Source organism: Nannobrachium achirus (genome assembly GCF_963921795.1).
Source record: "Nannobrachium achirus genome assembly, chromosome: 16".
Classification (NCBI taxonomy): domain Eukaryota; kingdom Metazoa; phylum Chordata; class Actinopteri; order Myctophiformes; family Myctophidae; genus Nannobrachium; species Nannobrachium achirus.
This window is the reverse complement of record NC_137823.1, coordinates 37,196,114-37,215,601: the sequence shown is the minus strand read 5'-3', so window position 1 is coordinate 37,215,601 and position 19,488 is coordinate 37,196,114. Positions and strand designations below refer to the sequence as shown.

At 40.4% G+C, this 19,488-nt stretch overlaps 2 protein-coding genes across 2 annotated transcripts; both read left to right on the top strand.

Moving 5' to 3' along the window:
- Positions 1-250: 250 nt before the first annotated feature.
- On the top strand, positions 251-7,042 carry pex3 (peroxisomal biogenesis factor 3). The gene is made up of 12 exons (XM_080744562.1): positions 251-425; positions 1,105-1,236; positions 2,084-2,165; positions 2,609-2,652; positions 3,024-3,145; positions 3,265-3,331; positions 3,824-3,878; positions 3,959-4,130; positions 4,403-4,473; positions 4,582-4,704; positions 4,991-5,087; positions 5,560-7,042. Exons 1-12 carry the CDS (start codon positions 353-355, stop codon positions 5,641-5,643), a joined length of 1,122 nt encoding a protein of 373 aa, XP_080600688.1. The 5' UTR covers positions 251-352; the 3' UTR covers positions 5,644-7,042.
- Positions 7,043-11,792: 4,750 nt separating this feature from the next.
- Positions 11,793-19,488, top strand: LOC308300998 (kinetochore protein NDC80 homolog; the record flags this gene model as incomplete). The annotated part of the gene is made up of 12 exons (XM_080744894.1): positions 11,793-11,893; positions 12,435-12,558; positions 12,845-13,014; positions 13,264-13,376; positions 14,229-14,329; positions 14,650-14,794; positions 15,193-15,398; positions 17,132-17,284; positions 17,952-18,041; positions 18,186-18,278; positions 18,622-18,752; positions 19,353-19,488. 12 exons carry the CDS (start codon positions 11,793-11,795, stop codon positions 19,486-19,488), a joined length of 1,563 nt encoding a protein of 520 aa, XP_080601020.1.

The following is a 19,488-nucleotide window of genomic DNA, read 5'->3' as shown; positions in this document are numbered from 1 at the left end:
CTTGCAGATCTGGTCTAGAACGGATACGGAAACAGTTGTTGCGTGTGCGTGACAATGCGTGTATGTGAAGGTAGAAAGTACCGGATACAGTAGGCGGGCTCTATCCCGGATGCGAGGACTGAACTGCAAATAGAAACTAGTTGTTGACGCGAGTTCAGAGGGAAGATAATATTGGCCGGACCTCTTCAGGCACGTTTAATCAAACAACGATGATCTAGACAGGTTTAATCAAACACCAGTTTTTTCGATCCACACTTCATGCTGTCAGCTAACATGGATGATTAGTTGTCATGTAAACAACAATAAGCTAAAAACTATAGTGTAGAGTGTGTTTGTTTACGTTGACGCCATAATGTTTTCCTCTGTTTGGAATTTCGTGAAGCGCCACAGAAGGAAGTTTATTTTTACTGGAGCTTTCATTGGAGGTAAGAAGAGATAAAGTTGTTTTCACTGCTGTGCAGATAGCATAGCTAACTGCTTAGTTAGCATAAATGTGTGTTCATTTATGGAACCAAATTGACCATTTCTGGGGTCCATTGGGTTCCATTTGTACAGTCTCAGAGAGGGATAAATAATCCTGAGGATTTTACAGTGTATTAATATAGAGCTATATACTATATGGCAGTGGCATCATGCCTTTCCTATTTGTAAATACACTTTAACCAATTAACTAAAAACCCCTTTAATTGTATGTTTTTCAGATTCAATGTAATCCTTAAATGAGAATTGGTTTAACGTATAAAAAGGGCCTGGGTGACCTGACAGAGTAGTATGCAGCCACTGCCACAATTAAACTTAAATGTTATAAATTACATTAAATGCTGATCTTATAGCTTTTAAGTTGCATGCAGCTAAACTGTCACCTGTGGTCAATTTCCCAAGGGTGCTAATGTGACACAGATTGATAGATATATCCATACACAGTATTCTATGTTACCTTACCAACTTACCCGGTTAAAAATGTGATACCAATACTTTTGTACTTTTACTCAAGTCAATTTTGAATGCTGGACTTTTACTTGTAACAGAGTATTTTGACATTGCGGTATTGATACTTTTACTCAAGTAAAACATTTTAATACGTTTTTCCACCACTGCCTGCAGGGGTGTATTTCTTGGGTAAGTATGCCCAGTGGAAGATGAGAGAGATCACGGAGAAGGAGGCGTCAGAATACATCGCTCAGACCAGGAGACAGTTTCACTTTGAGAGCAACCAGAGGACTTGCAACATGACCGGTGTGTGAAGAGTTAATGTCACTTCTTCATGACCATGTTGTAACTTGTAGCCTAAAGCACTGTTTCCCAGTGCGAAGTGACGCGTTGTGCGCTTGTAGATCTAGTATTTTCACTAGTTTAGGTCCCAGGGAAACATCTAATCTCTCTTTTGCATCTTGACCTGAACCCACTGCCTAAAGGTACTTACAGCAGGGGTTCCCAAACTTCTTTGTCTCAGGGCACCCCATGAATATTTTTTTCATCCGAGGCACCCCTACAATATAATTTTCACTCCCAGCACCTTATATTCATAGCATATCGTCGTTGTCGGGTGGAAACCTTGTATGTCCCAAACCGTTCGTTTTGTATTTATCATCTATAAATTGTACTAGACTAGTGAAAACAGCAGATCTACAAGCACACAACGCCTCACATCGCGAGGCGTTGTGTGCTTCTAGATCGGCTGTTTTCACTAGTTTTGTGCGACAGTCTTGTATGATGAAGCAGGGCTTTGCTTTACCAAAAGACATACACATTTGAAACTTGGAGATACGAGGTTTCTCCCCGACAGTGACAATATTTTAGTGATTATGTTGCGAGGAAAATGTTGAGATAATAGCCATTTTGGTTAGAACTGACTGAAAAAAAACTTTGTACTTCAAGTTTAAAATGATACTAAATATTTTTTCAAGTGTCCAAATAAATTCCAAATATTATCAAATTATCTCGCGGCACCCCTGGACTGCCGTCACGGCACCCCAGGGTGCCCCGTCACCCACTTTGAAAACCCCTGACTTACATTGTCTCTTGTACTTGTGTCTGTGCGTGCATGTGACATCAACGTGTGACGTGTGTGCCCCCACAACAGTGCTGTCCATGTTGCCTACGTTGAGAGAAGCCATCATCCAACAGTTGAACTCTGAGAGTCTGACTATGCTACTCAAGACCAAGTCAGTACAACTGAACACACACTGCAGAAAGCCATTTGGAAATATCTTTTTCATTTTAATACTTAGTTTTAATTTAAGCCAAGTTAAGTTTCTAGGTATTTGCTTTACACTGGCTGCTAATGTGTCTTTATTTTATTTTTTTACAAAGTGTCACAGAGAAAGACAAAAAATACCTTTATTAATGTTTTGTTTTGCTTAGCTCAATTTAAAATCTACAGTAGTGGTTCTCAAATGATTTCAGCATGTTATTGATTATGCCACAGAGCATTATACACATAAGGACCCGTAAAGGTCCATATGGTTACTAACTATCTATCATTTAGTTGGCGACCCCACTTTGAGAACCACTAATCTACAGTACATTGCGTTAATGTCCTAAATGTGTAATCCTCTGCAATGCCACCTCCTCTTCTGGCCCCGCCCCCATACCACTCTCTTCGTAGACCAGCCAATAAGGTGGAGATCTGGGAGGACCTGAAGATCATCAGTAAGTGCTCTACCTCAGACTGGTTCTCAGTTAAAATATTATTTTTGGGCTTTCGGCCTGAAAGGCTGAGAACCACTGCTCTACCTCATATTAGACACGACCAAACGATCCACATTGTTCAGTCCAACAAAAGCAACTGAGCTGAATACACTTTTGGGTTAATTGCCCAGCCCTGGTGTACATAACTGTATATGTTAACCTTATATCATGATGTGTGTAACATATTTTACTCGTAGTATTGTGGCAGTGAACAGTATGGATGTTAAGTAACATTATTGTATTTCATGGTGTGGAACAGGTTTTACTCGTTGTATTGTGCCAGTGTACAGTATGTATGTTAACATTATTTTATTTCATGGTGTGTGGAACAGGTTTTACTCGTAGTATTGTGGCAGTGTACAGTACCTGTATGCTGGTGGTGCTGCTGAGAGTCCAGCTCAACATCATTGGAGGATATCTCTACCTGGACAACTCTGTAGGGAAGAATGGAATGGTGAGGACCAGTGTGTGTCTGTCTCTGTTTTCCTAACCGTCATCTGGAAACGTACTGACGTGTGTGTGTGTGTGTGTGTGTGTGTGTGTGTGTGTGTTTGTGTTTGTTCCCCTCTCCAGACTCCTCTGGCTCCACCAGATGTCCAGCAGCAGTATTTATCCAGTATCCAACATCTATTAGGAGACGGTAGGACACACACACACATTTAAATGTATTGAGTCTACATTTATAAAATACGTACATTACAAGGGCACATCTTTTTTCAGTTGGCTCTGATTTCATAACACGTCACAGAAGTTTACAGAATATAAACAGTATATACATGCGCACTTGCGCTAATGGTTTATATTTTACTTGCTTAGTAAGGAAAGTCCCCATCACAATGACATCCAGTGTTTTTTCAATACATGGGGGTCATTGCATTGGAACATTTTTGGTTTCATGAAGGAGGTTTTGTAAAACACAAAAGAGAAGTCAAACATGGATGACAATTCTGTCATGTCTGACTATAGCTGTTTAAAAATTATTTGGAACAATAATAATAGATAATAGAGTTATTTGGAACTCTATGACCTGATGTCCATTCCATGGTGTAGACAATAATAGTTACACACATTCATGTCCATATCTTGTTTCTTGTTCTCACCTGCCTTCTTCCTCTCTCTCTGTTTTTCTCAGGTTTGATAGAACTGATGTCAGTGGTGAAGAGAGCAGTCCAGGATACACTGGGAGAGTGAGTGTCTGTCTGTCTGTGTGTGTCCGTCTGTCTATATCCTTGCTAGCATCTCTCAAACGTTGCGTGTGTGTGTCCAGTGTCTCTTTGAAACAGAGTATGTCCCTCTTGGAACTTGAGCAACAGCTGAGCTGGATCCGAGCGCTGGTAGAGGGAGGCCAGGGACCCCCTGGAGGGCCGGGTGGGGACGCAGCCCAGAGACGCCTGTCCTGGTACATGATAGCTGATGAAGAGACCACACTGTCTGACCAGGTCACAAGAATTAAACATACATGAAGTACTTGGTTGTGCTGTATAAAGCAGAAAGTGATAGAAAAGTGTGCTACTTATTAAAGGTAATTTCAGAACTTACTGTACTAGGCGTATTTTGGAAAGATTTTGAAAGTACTTAAGTCTGTCTGTAGTTTGTATGCATTTGACTAAATAATAATTACATTGGATCCGTTTTTGGAATACAGGTTCTTCTTTCCATTTCCTGACAGTGACCATATGTAATGTAATACTTTGTGCGTGTGTGTGTGTAGGCGTGTGGTTTGACAGAACAGGATGTTATGACCATCAAACTGCTCAGTGAGACCAGAGACATGCTGGACAGGTAAACACTGAGCCAAATACACAGCATTCATAAAATCGCTGTCCAAAACTTTTGCTGTTCTCACAAGTATAGTAATGCAAACATGTGTGTGCATTTGTGTGTCTCCAGTCCAGACTTCACCACTGTTCTCAACACCTGCCTGAACCGAGGATTCTCTCGTCTCCTTGACAACCTTGCTGAGTTCTTCCGCCCGCCACCCGGTGACTCTGCCCTCAGCTCTGCTCCTGATAGGTCAGCTCCCCGATTGACATGTCTGTGGACCAATCATGATCCTTTTCATGACACTTTTTCTAAAACTTAAAACAAACTAAGCCATCTGCAAACAAGCGTTTTTGTCTTTTTTTGGGGGCCATTCACAGCAAGCACTATAACCATAACTACAGTATAACTTTCTCGTTCACCATTGTCTTTGTTATATATAGTTGTGGTGTAGACGATTTTAAAACAATATCTTTATAGTTATAGTCCATGGCATGAAGGGCCCTTCAACTGATTATCTCTGTGTCCGTCTCTCCAGTCTGTCAGCAGTCAGCCTGCCTCTGGCTAAGATCATCCCTGTCGTCAATGGTCAGATCAACAGCATTTGCAGTGAAACACCCAGCCACTTTGTCCAGGTAACAACTCAACGTGTTCGCTTAGCCTGGTTTTACATTGGTCCAGTTAACAACACATTATGTTCAGTTAGCCTGGCTTTATTTGGGCCCAGGCAAAATCCATTCCTTGGTGCACGACACGTCACACAGTAAACTCCTTAATTTCACTCTTGAGTATTTTACTGTGCACCCTTTCTCAGTCAATTGTACCCTCAACCCAAAGGAGAGTTACCTTGAGACTGCTGTCCGATGTCAGAAAAAACAAATAAAAAAAACAGCAATAGTAGCAGATCGACAAGCTCAAAATGCTAAACTTTGCGCAGCATTCCGGCGTTGTGGATCTGCTACTTTAGATGCTTTTGTGGGAGGCTGTAATATGATGAAGTAGGGCATTCATTTGTTAAAATAAGTTAAAATATGGAGATGAGACGTTATCCTTTGTCTCTCCTTTTCATCTCTCTCTCTCTGTCTCTCTCTCTCTCTTTGTCTCCAGGACTTGCTGATGATAGACCAGGTGAAGGAGTTTGCAGCCAATGTGTACGAGACCTTCAGCACGCCGCAGGAGCTGCAGAAATGAACCAGGAAGAAACAAACTGTACGAGAGGATGAGAACAAGGAGGACTAGGAGGGTGGTTGCAATGAGCCAAGAGAGACAGAGACGAGAGTAGAACGCCATCTAATGTTCACTCACTTTGAATGCTCCAAACCTTATTGATATACAAGAGTAGCAGCAACATTATGATCTTCACAATGTGTTCTTCAGAAACATGTAGGTCAAAACATTGCTCTTGCTCTTGATCAATAAAGTTTAGAGCATTCAAAGTGAGTTGCAAGTCCTTCATAAACTAAATTGTTCTTGGATGTAATATTTGGGGGCACATCATAATCACAGGACACTAACATGGGCCAGTCTGACATCCAACTGCATCTTGGCAAGTGGAGTTCCCAGGACTGGCATATAGGATGTCATAGAACCGTAACTGTGTGAGTAATGAAGACAGAAGAGTTAGTACAAACTATGTTTCACGATCCAACAATATAGTCTGAGAAGTAAATAATATATATTTTAGTAAGCTAAACCTTTGTAGGGTCGATCAGATACAAGCCATGTCCCAATTTATTTAATCAAGATTTTGTTGAAAGTGTGTTTTTTTTTTATTGTTTTACTCCTTTCCTAACACAAACATTGTTAACAAACATGTCCATACCACCTTGGCTTTGCTATGTTGGAGTGTATGGGTTCTTGAGAGAGGTGCAGAGAAGTACACATCATTCATCACAACATATTTTCAGATGGGGGTCTGTGGCCAAATACACGTTAATCTGGAGGTCCTTGGCATGAAAAGGTATGAGAACCACTCGTCTATCACTGGGAGCCAACTTAATCCAGGGGGAGGGGAATATGTAGTTTCTTCTCCTGCACACTAAGTGTCACACTTGGTCAACATCCATAGAATTTCTATTACATTTTGTTGTATTGAATTCATGAAGGGGTTTAGTACTCAAATGATGTGTTTGTTTTTAAATGATGGTAACTTGCCTGATTGTGAAAATTCTTTTCTTTTTTTTTTCCTTGATGTAACCCACACCTCTGGCTGTTCTGGGATGTAGGCTAAAACAAACACTAAGAATTATTTGGAAAATGCTCCTTTCCCTGCTTCAGTCATGTAAACACAAACCTGCTGACATAACTGCTCTCTGATTGGTCTGAATGGTTTATAATTTAATGTGATTGGACTTCCTCCTTGGCCTCACTATAGGCACTATGATAGGCTGTTGACAGTAGGTATTCAATGTAGCTTCTGATGAAATGTTTGTTCCTGTTACCTGCTTGGCAGATTATTCAGCACAGTCAACTGAAAATGTAGTTATGTGTATTGTACATTATTATATGCATTTTTTGCTGAATCACAACTGAAATGTATGTTTTATAGCAAATTACTGGGAGTGGGAGAGGAAATAAAAGTAATACTTTCTGTGCTGTTTTAAACTTAAACTAAAACATCTTTGGCTGTATAGAATCACAACATTGGAAACGTGGGAAGCAGATTCAGCATTAAGTGGCAGCAACAGAAGCTAGTCAGGGTTAGGCATCCCTGCATTTTATATGAAATATAAATTCTACATTTGCAAACTCCTGGCTGGGGATAAGTGGGTTTTTGAGTCTAATGAACATTACATCCTGATGTGAAAGAAAATATTTCTAAAGAAGAAAAAAAGTTGTATAGCCCTATGGACAATCAAAATCAGTTATAAATATTTCAAATTCATAATTAAACAATATTGATACAATGATACAGCACACTGACTACAAGGAAAATGAAATAAATATACAGAATTTACCATATCTATACTATAATTTTGGAGATGTCTGAGTGTCTGTCTGTCTGTCTCAGCGTTTCTCCTCGGTGGCTGGAGCAATTGATCTGAAATCGCATCACCATCAGCATATGAACACACCTGACATAACTGTGAAGCCCGTTTGTCACTTTCACAAATCGTATGCTGTATAATAGCATTTTTATGGTGTATCTATATCTATTTAGCCTACAGTACCTTTTGTGACCACACATGTTAAGGGAGGGGCGCTGTTGTTCAGGCCATGCACAATCACACACAAACACACACACACACACACACAGGGGGGGGGGGGGGGGTGTGCAGGCAGGCAGGCAGGCGGGCGGGGGGGAGGGGGTTCTGGCCCTGTTACAGATGTTGTCCAAAAATCATGCAGATCGGTACACAGTATCTCTGTAGCCGTTAAATGGAACGGGTATTTCTTACATTGATGCTCCTACATATTAGCATGCAAGCACCAGTTAAAGTTACTTTCCATCCCTCATAGACTGTGTGCACAGTGCACATCCCATAACCCACACACTGCACATCATTTCGGAGCTCATATCTTTGAACGGGTAAGGGCTAGTTTATATAGTTGTAGATTAGCTACTGCAGGGCTACAGTAGGCCTGTGACCTGTCTATGTGTCATGTAATGCAGATGTCAGCATGTCAGAAAATGCATCAGTCTGTCTGTTTGTCTGCACAACGCTGTCCAAGAGAGTGTTGGAACCAATTTGGTTCCATTTCCATATGTACACTACCAGACTTAAAATGGGTGTGACTCTCAAATTGAACCGTTTCAGAACCGTTTCTTGAAGGCTCAACATCTTTTCAGATGGGGTTCATTATAGTGAAAGACATTAATTTGGGTGTCCTTGACATGGAAAAAGTTTGAGAACCACTGTATTAGACAAAATAATCATGTTTGAACTGTGGAAACCCGCCCCAGAGCACTTGGAATTGTAGGAGTTTAGGCATTAGCCTACATTTAGTTTGATGCAGTTCCTTAAGGTAAAATATTGTGGGAAATAGCTGATCTACAAGCTCAACGCCTTGTAGATAAGCTATTTCTAAATGTTTCTCTTGACAATTTGTCCACTTTTGGTTTGTAGATAGGCCCCCTTTGATGCAGTAATGGTCTTTTTTCATTTTTTTTCTTTCTTTCTTAGGTATATTAAAACATGTCTTAAAAGTCCAGGCCTACTGTCATCTGGGGACAAAGATCATGTTGTGAGTCACAAAATCAAGTTGTGACCCCCCTGTGTGTGTGTGTGTGTGTGTGTGTGTGTGTGTGTGTGTGTGTGTGTGTGTGTGTGTGTGTGTGTGTGTGTGTGTGTGTGTGTGTGTGTGTGTGTGTGTGTGTGTGTGTGTGTGTGTGTGTGTGTGCGCGCGCGCGCGTGTGTTTGTGTGTGTGTGTATTTTTTTTTTCTTTTCTTTTTTTTTAAGCGAATCTTCGTATAACTAAAATTTTGAGATGGGGGTCCCTGGAACGAAATATTTTGAGATGGGGTCCCTGGAACTAAATATTTTGAGATGGGGTCCCTGGAACGAAATATTTTGAGATGGGGGTCCATGGCCAAATACATCTCATTTTGGGGGTCCTTCACATGAAAAGGTTTGAGAACCAGTGACACAGAAACAGAAATGCCAATTTAGGTCCCCATTTCCAATATAATTTTTTTGGGGAAAAAAAGTGTTCCTGTCATCTCTCCTATATGGTACCAACATCATACAGCTGGTATTGTGGACAAAATCGACAACGACAACAAAATATTCTAAATTTTGGGTCTGACAGGATATAAATGTCATCAAATGGTGTTCCGTGGCACAAACGCCCAATACATAAATAACCTTGACATGAAAAGGACTGAAACCCCTGTGAAAACCACTGCTCTATCAGGCACGTTCATACTGCATGGTCGCCATTGAATATAGGCGGTGTATTTAAACACTCGTCAGTTGATTCAGCACGCTGCACAGTGCACACCTGCACCTCTCTTTCTCTCTCAACCCGGTTTTAGGGTTTTACAAGAAGACATGGATCGGTAAGTATAGCCAACATTGACAAATGACATGTTAAAGATGCTGTTATAGAATGTAATATAGCTCAAATTAACCATTTTGTAAATGTTTAGCCATGTAGATAGCCAACAAAAAGTTTGAGGCCTGCGTCATCTTCGCCTCCTCCATGTGCACCAAATTAAGCTAGCATTTAGCAGTGGTGGAACATAACTTAAGTGCACTTAACTGGGTACAAATTTGAGGTATTTGTACGGTGTATTTCCAATTTCCAATACTTTTACTTCTACTCGACTACATCTTTGGATCCAAATATTGTACTTCTTCTCCACTACTATTTGAAAACTTTTGTTATTAGGCTACTTTGTAGATTTTGAAATAACTGCGTCATCTTCGCCTCCTCAATGTGCACAAAATTAAGCTAACATTTTAGCAGTGGTGGAACGTAACTTAAGGCATTTACTACTGTACTTAGATACAATTTTGAGGTATTTGTACCGTGTATTTCCAATACTTTACTTCTACTCCACTACATCTTTGGATCCAAATATTGCACTTCTACTCCACAATTATTTGAAAACTTTTGTTATTACTTTGTAGATTTTGAAAATATACGATCTATAAGCTTGATACCAATACTGTTGTACATTTAGTCGAGTATATGTTGAATTCCAGACTTATTAGCATATTCTGCATTGCATTATTGATACTTTCACGAGTACTTTTTCCACCGCTGACATTTAGCTATTTTACTGTTAAGATTAGCAGACACAATAGACATTATTGTCACAGCAGCATATTTATATGAAATTGCATTGTAATGTTACTTCCTCAATAAAAAGTGTTTATTTGCCATATGTGATTAAAGGTTGTTTCATATCAGTCAGGGTGAACTTGGCTCAATAGAAAGACTGCTACACTATGGAACAGAGCCTTAATTATTGGAGCCCATAGTTCACATGTGAAGGATATAAAGTCACCTTGAACTATTTCAAGCCAACACGAATGTGAAAATGGTCTATTGTTTGTAACGTTAATGAAGGTATAAAGTACATCTAACTGTCCAGACTTCATCAGTATGTTGGCCATCATGTATGCCAGAGATGTGTTAATCCATTTACATTTATGGTAAACAACACAGGTGTAAATAATACCAATGAGTATGAATGGTCCATTACATTTAGTGTAAGACAGCCTTTAAGACTGCACATGTAGCTGCTATTGCCTACTACATCATCCACAGTTGTAAGCCAGCTGACTCTACAAATCCACTGTGATGCTATTCAGGCATTAACAGAAGTCATCTGTTCATGTAACTGGTGATAGAGATGGTACATTATACTTGATACTTTAGTTTATTTTAAGTTCTCTCTTAAACCGTTTTAAGGCCAGTCTACAGTGTACAGAGATCTTCACTTAACTAGTGACTGGTTATAGATGGGTCTTACATTTGCCTGGCTCCAGCCCATAGACCCGCCCACTCTCTGAGCGGACTGGTTGAGTCTGAAATCAGGCTAGTCTTACATTGTTCAGTCATCAAATCAATTTCTGTACGCCTACTTTTTGCGTTTTAATGGCTGAAATTGTACCCATAATTTTCCAATGCTAGTAAAGAAGTATCAAACACTCTACAGAACACGTCCATGCCTTACCCCCCTTATACCTAAACTTCTTTGCCTTTTTAATTTGACTATTTTGAAAAACATTTTTAAATACTTTAAGTAGACGATCTACATCGACACGTTGCAAGCTTGTAGATCAGCCATTTGAAATAGTTAACATGTTTTTCAAAATAGTAAAAAGTAAAAAAAAGTTTAGGGATAAAGGGGTAAGGCACGGATGAAAATAGGGCCCGTATTGGTACTCTGTTAAAAAGTTTCCCCCAAAACCAGCCCCCCTGAAAATCTCTTGGATTCTGACAGTCCGATGTTGGCAGCCCTGGTCCACACCAATGCAACTCCTCTCCCCATTACTAACCTTAAAGGAGTAGTTCACCCCCCAAAATTATTTTTTCCCCCTATTGATTAGTCATGCCATGGAGACTTGAGTTCAATAATATTTTTTGCCATTTGTCGCATTCCTAAGGCAATAATTAGATTAAAATAAATGTACCCCCATTGATTCCGGATGGGTCCCCATCCGGAATCAATTGGGGAAATTTCCCCCCCCCCCCCCCCCCCTTGCCAGCGATTTGGGGATAATCAATGGTTGCAAGGAGTTGCATTGGTGCGGACAGGTCTTAACCTATACCTATCCTGTGTTTCGTACTGGTGCTGCTTTCTTTGACACCTGAATTTCCCCACGGGGATCAATAAATGTCTGCCAAAATAAAAGTCTGGGTTTCCGAGGCCAATAAATGTCTAATGATGCCATTTATCACTTCCAGTGGAAAGAAGAGCAGACTGTCTGAGATGCCTATGCGGGTGGCTGATAAAAGCAAACAGAGCATGTATGCCACACCCCAGAGGTAGGTTTATTGAGTTAATTCAGTCTAGACTGTACTTTTAAAGCCAACTGGGTCGTGCCTAGGATGCCACTACGTTTTTATAAGTATTCAATATACAAAACTTCAAATATTTTATTCAAAAATTACTTATGTTACCATACTGTACAAAGCAACAAGAAACCAAAAAAAGGTTCCCGTCTTGAGAGGTACAGTATGTATATAGTATATATTCCAGGTCTAAATGGGTTAACTGCTTTAATTTAAGAGCCATTTTTAAAAGTGACATTGCATCAACTGTATGCTGGTCATAATCTCTGATTGTGTGTGATACATGTTTAATTGTTACTGTTGTTAATTTACAGTCAAAGTGCACAACCCTCCTATGGAAAGCTCAGCATGAGCAATCCCCAGTCTGGAACCTCTGAGAGGAGGACCCCCTTCTTCGGTGCTCGGTATGTAACTCCCACAAAATTGGATTTAGAATATATCATTATGCATTTAAAAAAATGGGCTGAAGGTTCATTTAGGATGTGCACCCAACATTGTGAACTTATCTCTACAGGGCTAGTGGATTGGGTAGTTTTGGAGGACGGAACAGTTTGTTTGGAGCAGCGTCTGGGAAAAAGGACACCAGACCTCTCCACGACAAAAACCATGTACAGCAGTGCATCAGGAAGTTGTGTGAGGTACTACGAACCCACCAGTGGTGGAAGAAGTATTCTGATTTCTTAGTAAAAAGTAGCAAATCTGCAACATAAAAGTACTATTACCTCATTACCTGTACGTGTTTATAAGGCCTGCATACTGAACATTTTACTTGAGTAAAAGGACAGAAGTATTGGCATCAAAATATACGAGCAGTATGAAAGTAAAAGTTTTCATAATTTGTCAAAGTATAAAACAGGGCCTAAGTGGTTAATATATTTGTTTTATTATTTCATAATGTATCTTGATTTTCTCTTTTATTTCTAGTTCCTCACAGAAAACGGGTTCCCAGAAGTGTCCATCAAAAGCCTCCAGTCCCCTTCCACCAAGGAGTTCCTCAAACTGTTCGAGTTCATTTACAAACTGTTGGACCCGACCTTTGAGATGCCCAAATCCAAAGTGGAGGAGGAGGTACCCCGTCTGCTGAGAGACCTCGGGTAATTTAACATTTAACTTCTACGCATGTCTAAAAAATAAAACATTCTTCTGACAATTGTTGGTGAGTTAAAAGTATCTTTAACTTTAAACCCTAAACAAGAGTAAATGTTTTGATTTGTCTTGCAAGATCATATATCTTGCAGACAATATACTATAACTCAAAATCTAATTGGTGGATGGCCATGAAACTTGTAGATTTAAGAAACTCTGCTCTGACCATCTGTTTCACTTTGTGGTTTAAACTTAAGGTATCCATTCCCTCTGTCCAAGAGCTCCATGTATTCTGTTGGAGCTCCACACACATGGCCTCAAGTGCTGGCCGCTCTCATCTGGCTCATCGACACAATCAAAGTAAGGCATGGTAAACCATACATCACATACACACGTAATGAAAATAGATCTACATGTTCAAAACATGGTGCAGATGAGCTGCTGTAGATCTATTTTTGACACACAAGATCGTTGCTCAACCAAGTATAAATTGGGCTTTAGAAACTTCTTGTAATCAAACAGGAGCAATTATGGATTAGAATTGGTTTAATTTGTATAAGATGCAAATAAATACACAAGAAATCTTGTTATCCAATGATGTCATGGGTGTCTTATTTAGTCTGGTCTAGTGTCTGTACTGGAATAAATGTAACATTTAAAATATGTTGTGTGTCAGATCTACCGCTGTCTTGAGACGGAGGATGACCTGCTATTCAAAAAAGGGTTTCCTGAAGACGAGACAAAATTTGAAGAATCGGTTGAGCATAACAAGGTAAGTATTAGTGTAATACATCACCATCGATTGATTGAATACTTTTAACAAGATCGAGATTATTATCCATTTGGCAAAATGTTATGCCTATAAATATCAGTTAGACTGATGTTTATATTTCCAAATGACCAGCTGTCTTATCGCACTATTTGCTTTTTTTCTTTTCTTTCTCTCCATCTGTCTTTGCATGTCTCTCTCTTTCATTATTACTATAGTTGTGTCAGGAATTCATGGCTGACACATACACAAAGTTCATGCAGGGAGCAGACACATTTGAAGAAGAGGACCATGTATTCCTGTCTGAACTGAGTAAGTATTCAGGGGATATTACACAACTATAAGAAGAAACATGCATTTTCTTGAACGATTTATCATACTGAACTTGTTATACAGAGGTCAGTTCTTGTTGTGAGAACAGACATTGCAGTTTTGTCTGCATGTGTCCCATAGAAAAGGCCTACAGTGTGGATGAGGCCCAGCTGGCATCGATGGAGCAAAAATACACATTGCTGAGTAAGCAGGTGGAGCAGCTGGAGAATGAGAAACACTCGGTTAGTACAGTAGCATTGCAATTTTGTATTCACACACCTTTACTGGAACAGTCAGCCACCAGAGCCGTATAAACTATATCAATACTAAGGCATGTTTTACATATAGACCCCCACAAATTAAATTGAGTGCACATTCATAGAAATAAAAGATTTTCAGGAAGGTGAAGGTCAATCATTAGGCATAATGTGAAAAGATTCAATTTATTTTTGACTTATCTAGTCAGTGGAAATGCAGCATCACACTTGTCAGTGGAAATGAACCATCACGTTTTATTGAAAGAAAATAAAAAAATCTGAACACTCGCCACTTTTTCCATCAGGATCCTCTCATGAACAAGAGAATCAAGAAGGATAAACTCCAGGCGGAACTCCAGAAAATGGACACCTACCTTAGTGAGCTTGTGACCTACAAAACTAGACTGGAGAAAGAGGACTCCAGACTGGCTGAAGAGCTGCAGGCCGCTGGTAAATGGCCATCAAGAACTTTGTACCAATAGCCTGTTGCTTGACAGTCTTTCCACACAAAAACCTTAGATTTAAAAATCAAGTTGATTACGGTATGCATCCTAGCATATAGTGTATTTCACCCGTCCGCCCCGCCCCGCGACCAAATCTCTTTGCCAAAATAGCAGATCTAAAAGCTCAAAATGTGTCATGTTGGGGGATTGTAGATCAGCCATTTCTGCCAAATGTTCACCTATGATAATGCCAAGAATATACTGACACTAGGGTTCATGTGGTTACTGGATGTGTACCAGTTTATTTATACATTAGTCTTTTCCCTCCCTACTGAAACACTACTGAAACATTAAGATGGTGTTTTTTTGCATGTCTCATCCCTTCTTCCCACACTACCTCCACAGGCCACCATCTTGATTCTCTAACACGGGAGCAGGCCAGACTGAAGAACCTCCTGGCTAATCAGAAGTACACTCCAGCTGACATTGAGAGGCTGAACAGGGAGAAGATGGAGCTCCAGCAGAAAATCTCCAGTCTCTGCAAGGCTCAAGAGGAGGCAGAGCAACACGCATGGCAGGAAGAGATGGGTCTGGCCAAGATCAAGGAACGGGTGCGTATACTCAGAGTACACACAGTGAAATCCTCAGTGTTCATTTACAAAACTCTAGGGAGTAACTGAACGTTTGGTTCACACGATATTGAACATCACCATGGCACGTAAAAATGTATGGACACGTTGAGTTCCGTTCTCTATGCTGAGAGACAGGGTTCTGAGGGGTGTGGGATGAGATTACACTGGAGGGTAGGAAGGTGTAGGATTAGGCAAAACTGACTGATGAACTGGAAAATGTGGAGGTCTGAAGGAATAGCTTTCTGGTCTGGAAGCACCGTGTTGCTCCATGAGGCGCTAACTCCTTGCTGCTTCACCATCTCAAAGTAGTATTTGATGATGGCGATTGTCCTCTGATGGTGCTCTAGCATCAGTTGTAGGGTACTCACTCAGGATCCTCTTCATCTCCCTCATGCTCTTCCTCTCTAGCCCATGTGAGCGTTCTGTGCTGGTTGCTTGGTTCTCAAAGCCAACTTCAAAGCCCTCTAGGTGCTGAAGTGGGCAGAGTTGGTATCAAGGGTGGTGAGCTACTTCGGCACACGGCGCTTAACACCTACATTACAGGAGTTAACAGGACAGACAATGGTGTATTGATATGCATACAGGCTCGTGCCTTTGTAAAATCACCCTGTTCTGAGTGTTTGTAAATGTTGTCGAAGTGGGAACTTGGGGGTTGCTTTGCATCGATGCATGTCCGTGCGCGTGAGGCGTGACACTTCTCAGAAAAGATACGGGACGGCGACTACCCGCGTGACCGGAACAATACAACGCTGATTACACACAATCCTCTCTATGGGGTTTCAAGGCAAACAGGTGATCAGTAACATTACATTTATCAAACCAATAAAATGGAACACATGAGCACCATGAATTTAACTCAATTCAATGATGCGTAACCATAGGCTGAGGTTGATAGGTTGGCTGAGACTCCAAGACAACTAGGGCTCAAGTGTAGTCTTGCTGCTGCTGCTACCAAACTGAGCTGAAAGGCAGTGCATATAGAGCAGGCCACTGATGAGGAGTAACCTTGATTCACCAGTCTTTCCTGAGGAAAACCTGTTATTTGTTTACAACGGGCCAATTGATCCGGTCTAGGCGGAAACCACAAGCAGAAGAAACGGCGTCGCTTTGTTTTGGTTTGCCCCGTCTGTTTCCCCAATCCCTATTAAAATGCTTGAGTTGCCTAGTGTAGTCTTGCCAGTCGCTTCGAGTTGGGCTAAAAGATGCATATACCAAATAAATTTTCCAAAAGCAAAACGACGCCGCATCAAGGGGTTTATTAGGTAGGCCCTAAAGGTATGTCATTGAGTGTAGGGGAATTATTTTGGGTTAAATTGTTTCCGGTTTGATTGTTCCGGCCAAACTGTAGTCCTTTAAGGACTACAATATGACGTAGTGGTTTACGCTCCCGACCGGATCAAAGCCCTAAATGTGAAGAGATCCCAGGCTAGATGAGGAGTGAGTGAGAGCAGGTGAGAGGGGTGGAGCCAATCCATGGTAATAGGCCAAGGGGAGGGTTGCTGTCTAGGGTTGCTGTCAAGTATGACTCTTTTCTACAGTTACTGTGTAAGCAGTAACATGGATTACATTTCCATTTGTAACCACATGGTTTTGATGTTTGGCACAGGATTCACTAGTATGATCATTTCTCCTGAAACAATGCAACAGTGGTGCTGCACAACAATGTTAATGGTATTGTTCGCCCAAAAACTACAATTGCTTCCCCATCACAGGTTGAATTGAAAGTGGCAGAGTACCGTAAAATGGCCCGTACGATGAAGTTGATCCCAGCTTCAGCAGAGAATGCCTGTGGACAGGATTTTGACATACAGACCAATGCCATGTATGAACCTGGTGCTATGGTCGAGTATAAAGCACGGATAGAGGTATGTAACTTATAAATCTGAATCAATACATTCATTTGACTATGTGATGGGATCATTTTACTGTGTTTGAAGAATCATATATTATATACTATACACCTGTAATTATACTAGCAAGGGAAACTCCCGATGATTTCCTGAGAATGACGAATCTCATAATTATAGCCAAGTTGAAGGGTCATGTACTAGCATTTGATTATCAGTCTTTACTGATTTCAGCATTAATTTAAAAGTCAATACAATAAAACCAACACAGCGAATGAACAACAAGGCCATCACACACTTAGCACTTTCAATAACACTGATCATCCCCTTATCGCTACTTCAACCTTATGCCATCTGGGCGAAGATATAGAACCCTCAAGTGGGAAAAGGTTAGTTTTAGCAGGAGGTTTGTCCCCTCTGCCATTGCGGCAATACAAAAACTGCCCCATCGATAGGATGATTTTCTGTGTACAGTGGGGATCTCGTGTTTTGTATTTTTGATGTTGTTTTGTGTTATATGGTTATGTGTCGTTTTAGTTGTTGTTCTCAAACACTTATAATCCTTTGGTGACAATGAACATTATTATTAAAGAATATGTTTCTGTCCCAGGGTTTAGAATTGTATTGTAATTCCTATCTTATAGAAGATTGCTACTATTTGGTATTGTTTATGTTGTATGTTTAGCTGCCCCTGAAGAAGATGATCACTGACATGGACAAGGAGAATGAGCGAATGGCCAACAAGAAGCTCAGTCTACAGGAAGTTACTGAGGAGGTAATTTGGTAATACGTTATTACATTGTGGTTGTTTATCTCTTCCTCACTACTGTTTTATTTTACTGTTGATTTTTTTTTTTTTTTTTATGTGGTAGTAATGTGCCAGCCAGGTATTAAATTATGTTAAATGTGTTTGTCTCAGATGAACAGCCAAATCCTGCAGAAGACGAAGGAGTTGAAGCTGCTGAGAGAGCAGACGTCCAAACTGGATCTGCAATTGGAACAGGACATGCAGGTAAAGTGTTTATACATATAGAGCAGCCATGGAAATATCTATCTTTTTATTTCATATGTCACCAAAAATACATTGAGCTTTACATTGTAGAACAAAAAGGACACCTCTATTATTGATTATTTTTATTTTATTTATGACTTTAGCCAACATGTTGGTCCTGTAGTAGTATAAGTTGGACCCATTTTCCATGCTAGTGGTTCCTCTGAGGGTGACATTGGTTCTCAACCCAATACATTTTGACATTAGATTTTAATGTTTTACATTTTTAATATGACAGAAAATTGTTTATGGGTCACCTGTTAGAAATCATTTGTATCTACCCTCAACAATGTGTTGTGTGTAGGAGATGGTACTTGAGGAGAAGAAATGGACAGCAGAGAAGGAGTCTGTTGAAAAACACCAAAAACATCTTGAGGACATGCTTCCTAGTGGCCTTGATGACGCTCACCAGAAACTGAAGGCCACCCAGCAACAGTAGGTGTTTTCTGTCTTTACCTATTGGGCATAGCAGTGTGCGCGGTCTTCTGGTGCCTTATTTTGATTCTGTGAGAAAATAAAAGTGTGTGTGTGTGTGTGTGTGTGTGTGTGTGTGTGTGTGTGTGTGTGTGTGTGTGTGTGTGTGTGTGTGTGTCTCTAATTAAATGTTTTATGGTCATGATTCACCGGGAGCTTGGATGGCTTGATTCTAGGCTTAAAATAATTTATATAAATATATTTGTAAATCTCTATGGGAAAAATTAATGGACGATTGCCATTTTTGAGTGATGTAGATGTACTGATGTAATCTGAAATCAGCCTGATGGTGGCGCTAAATGGGACAGATCCATGTTGATGACATGACTCTAGACATACTGTGTACCGCTTTGCGTGATTTTAGGGCAAAATCTGTAGGAGCATTGTCCAAACCATAAACAAACCCGATCGGCCCGACTCTAGATGTGATGGCCGCCTGAACCTCTAGTATTTCAAAGGCACAGTTGTGGTTGAGGATGTACTGATACAGTTATGCACAATAATCACTGACCCGGGTTTGTTTAGAATAAAGACATTGACATGTTCCTATCTGTACCCTAGATTCCACCTGGTGCAGCTTGAGACCACTGAAGAGAGACGAACAGTGTGCAACAACATGGCCACTATCTTCACCCATGCTGCCGAACACGTGGCCATCTTGGAGGTAGAAAATGTGAACTCTGAATTATGGGTCTAA

Coding starts and splice junctions, on each gene's coding strand:
- pex3 (XM_080744562.1), top strand. CDS start 353: ATGTTTTCCTCTGTTTGGAATTTCGTGAAGCGCCACAGAAGGAAGTTT. Junction 4,474..4,581: donor ACCAGAGACATGCTGGACAG/GTAAACACTGAG, acceptor GTGTGTCTCCAG/TCCAGACTTCACCACTGTTC. Junction 5,088..5,559: donor CACCCAGCCACTTTGTCCAG/GTAACAACTCAA, acceptor CTTTGTCTCCAG/GACTTGCTGATGATAGACCA.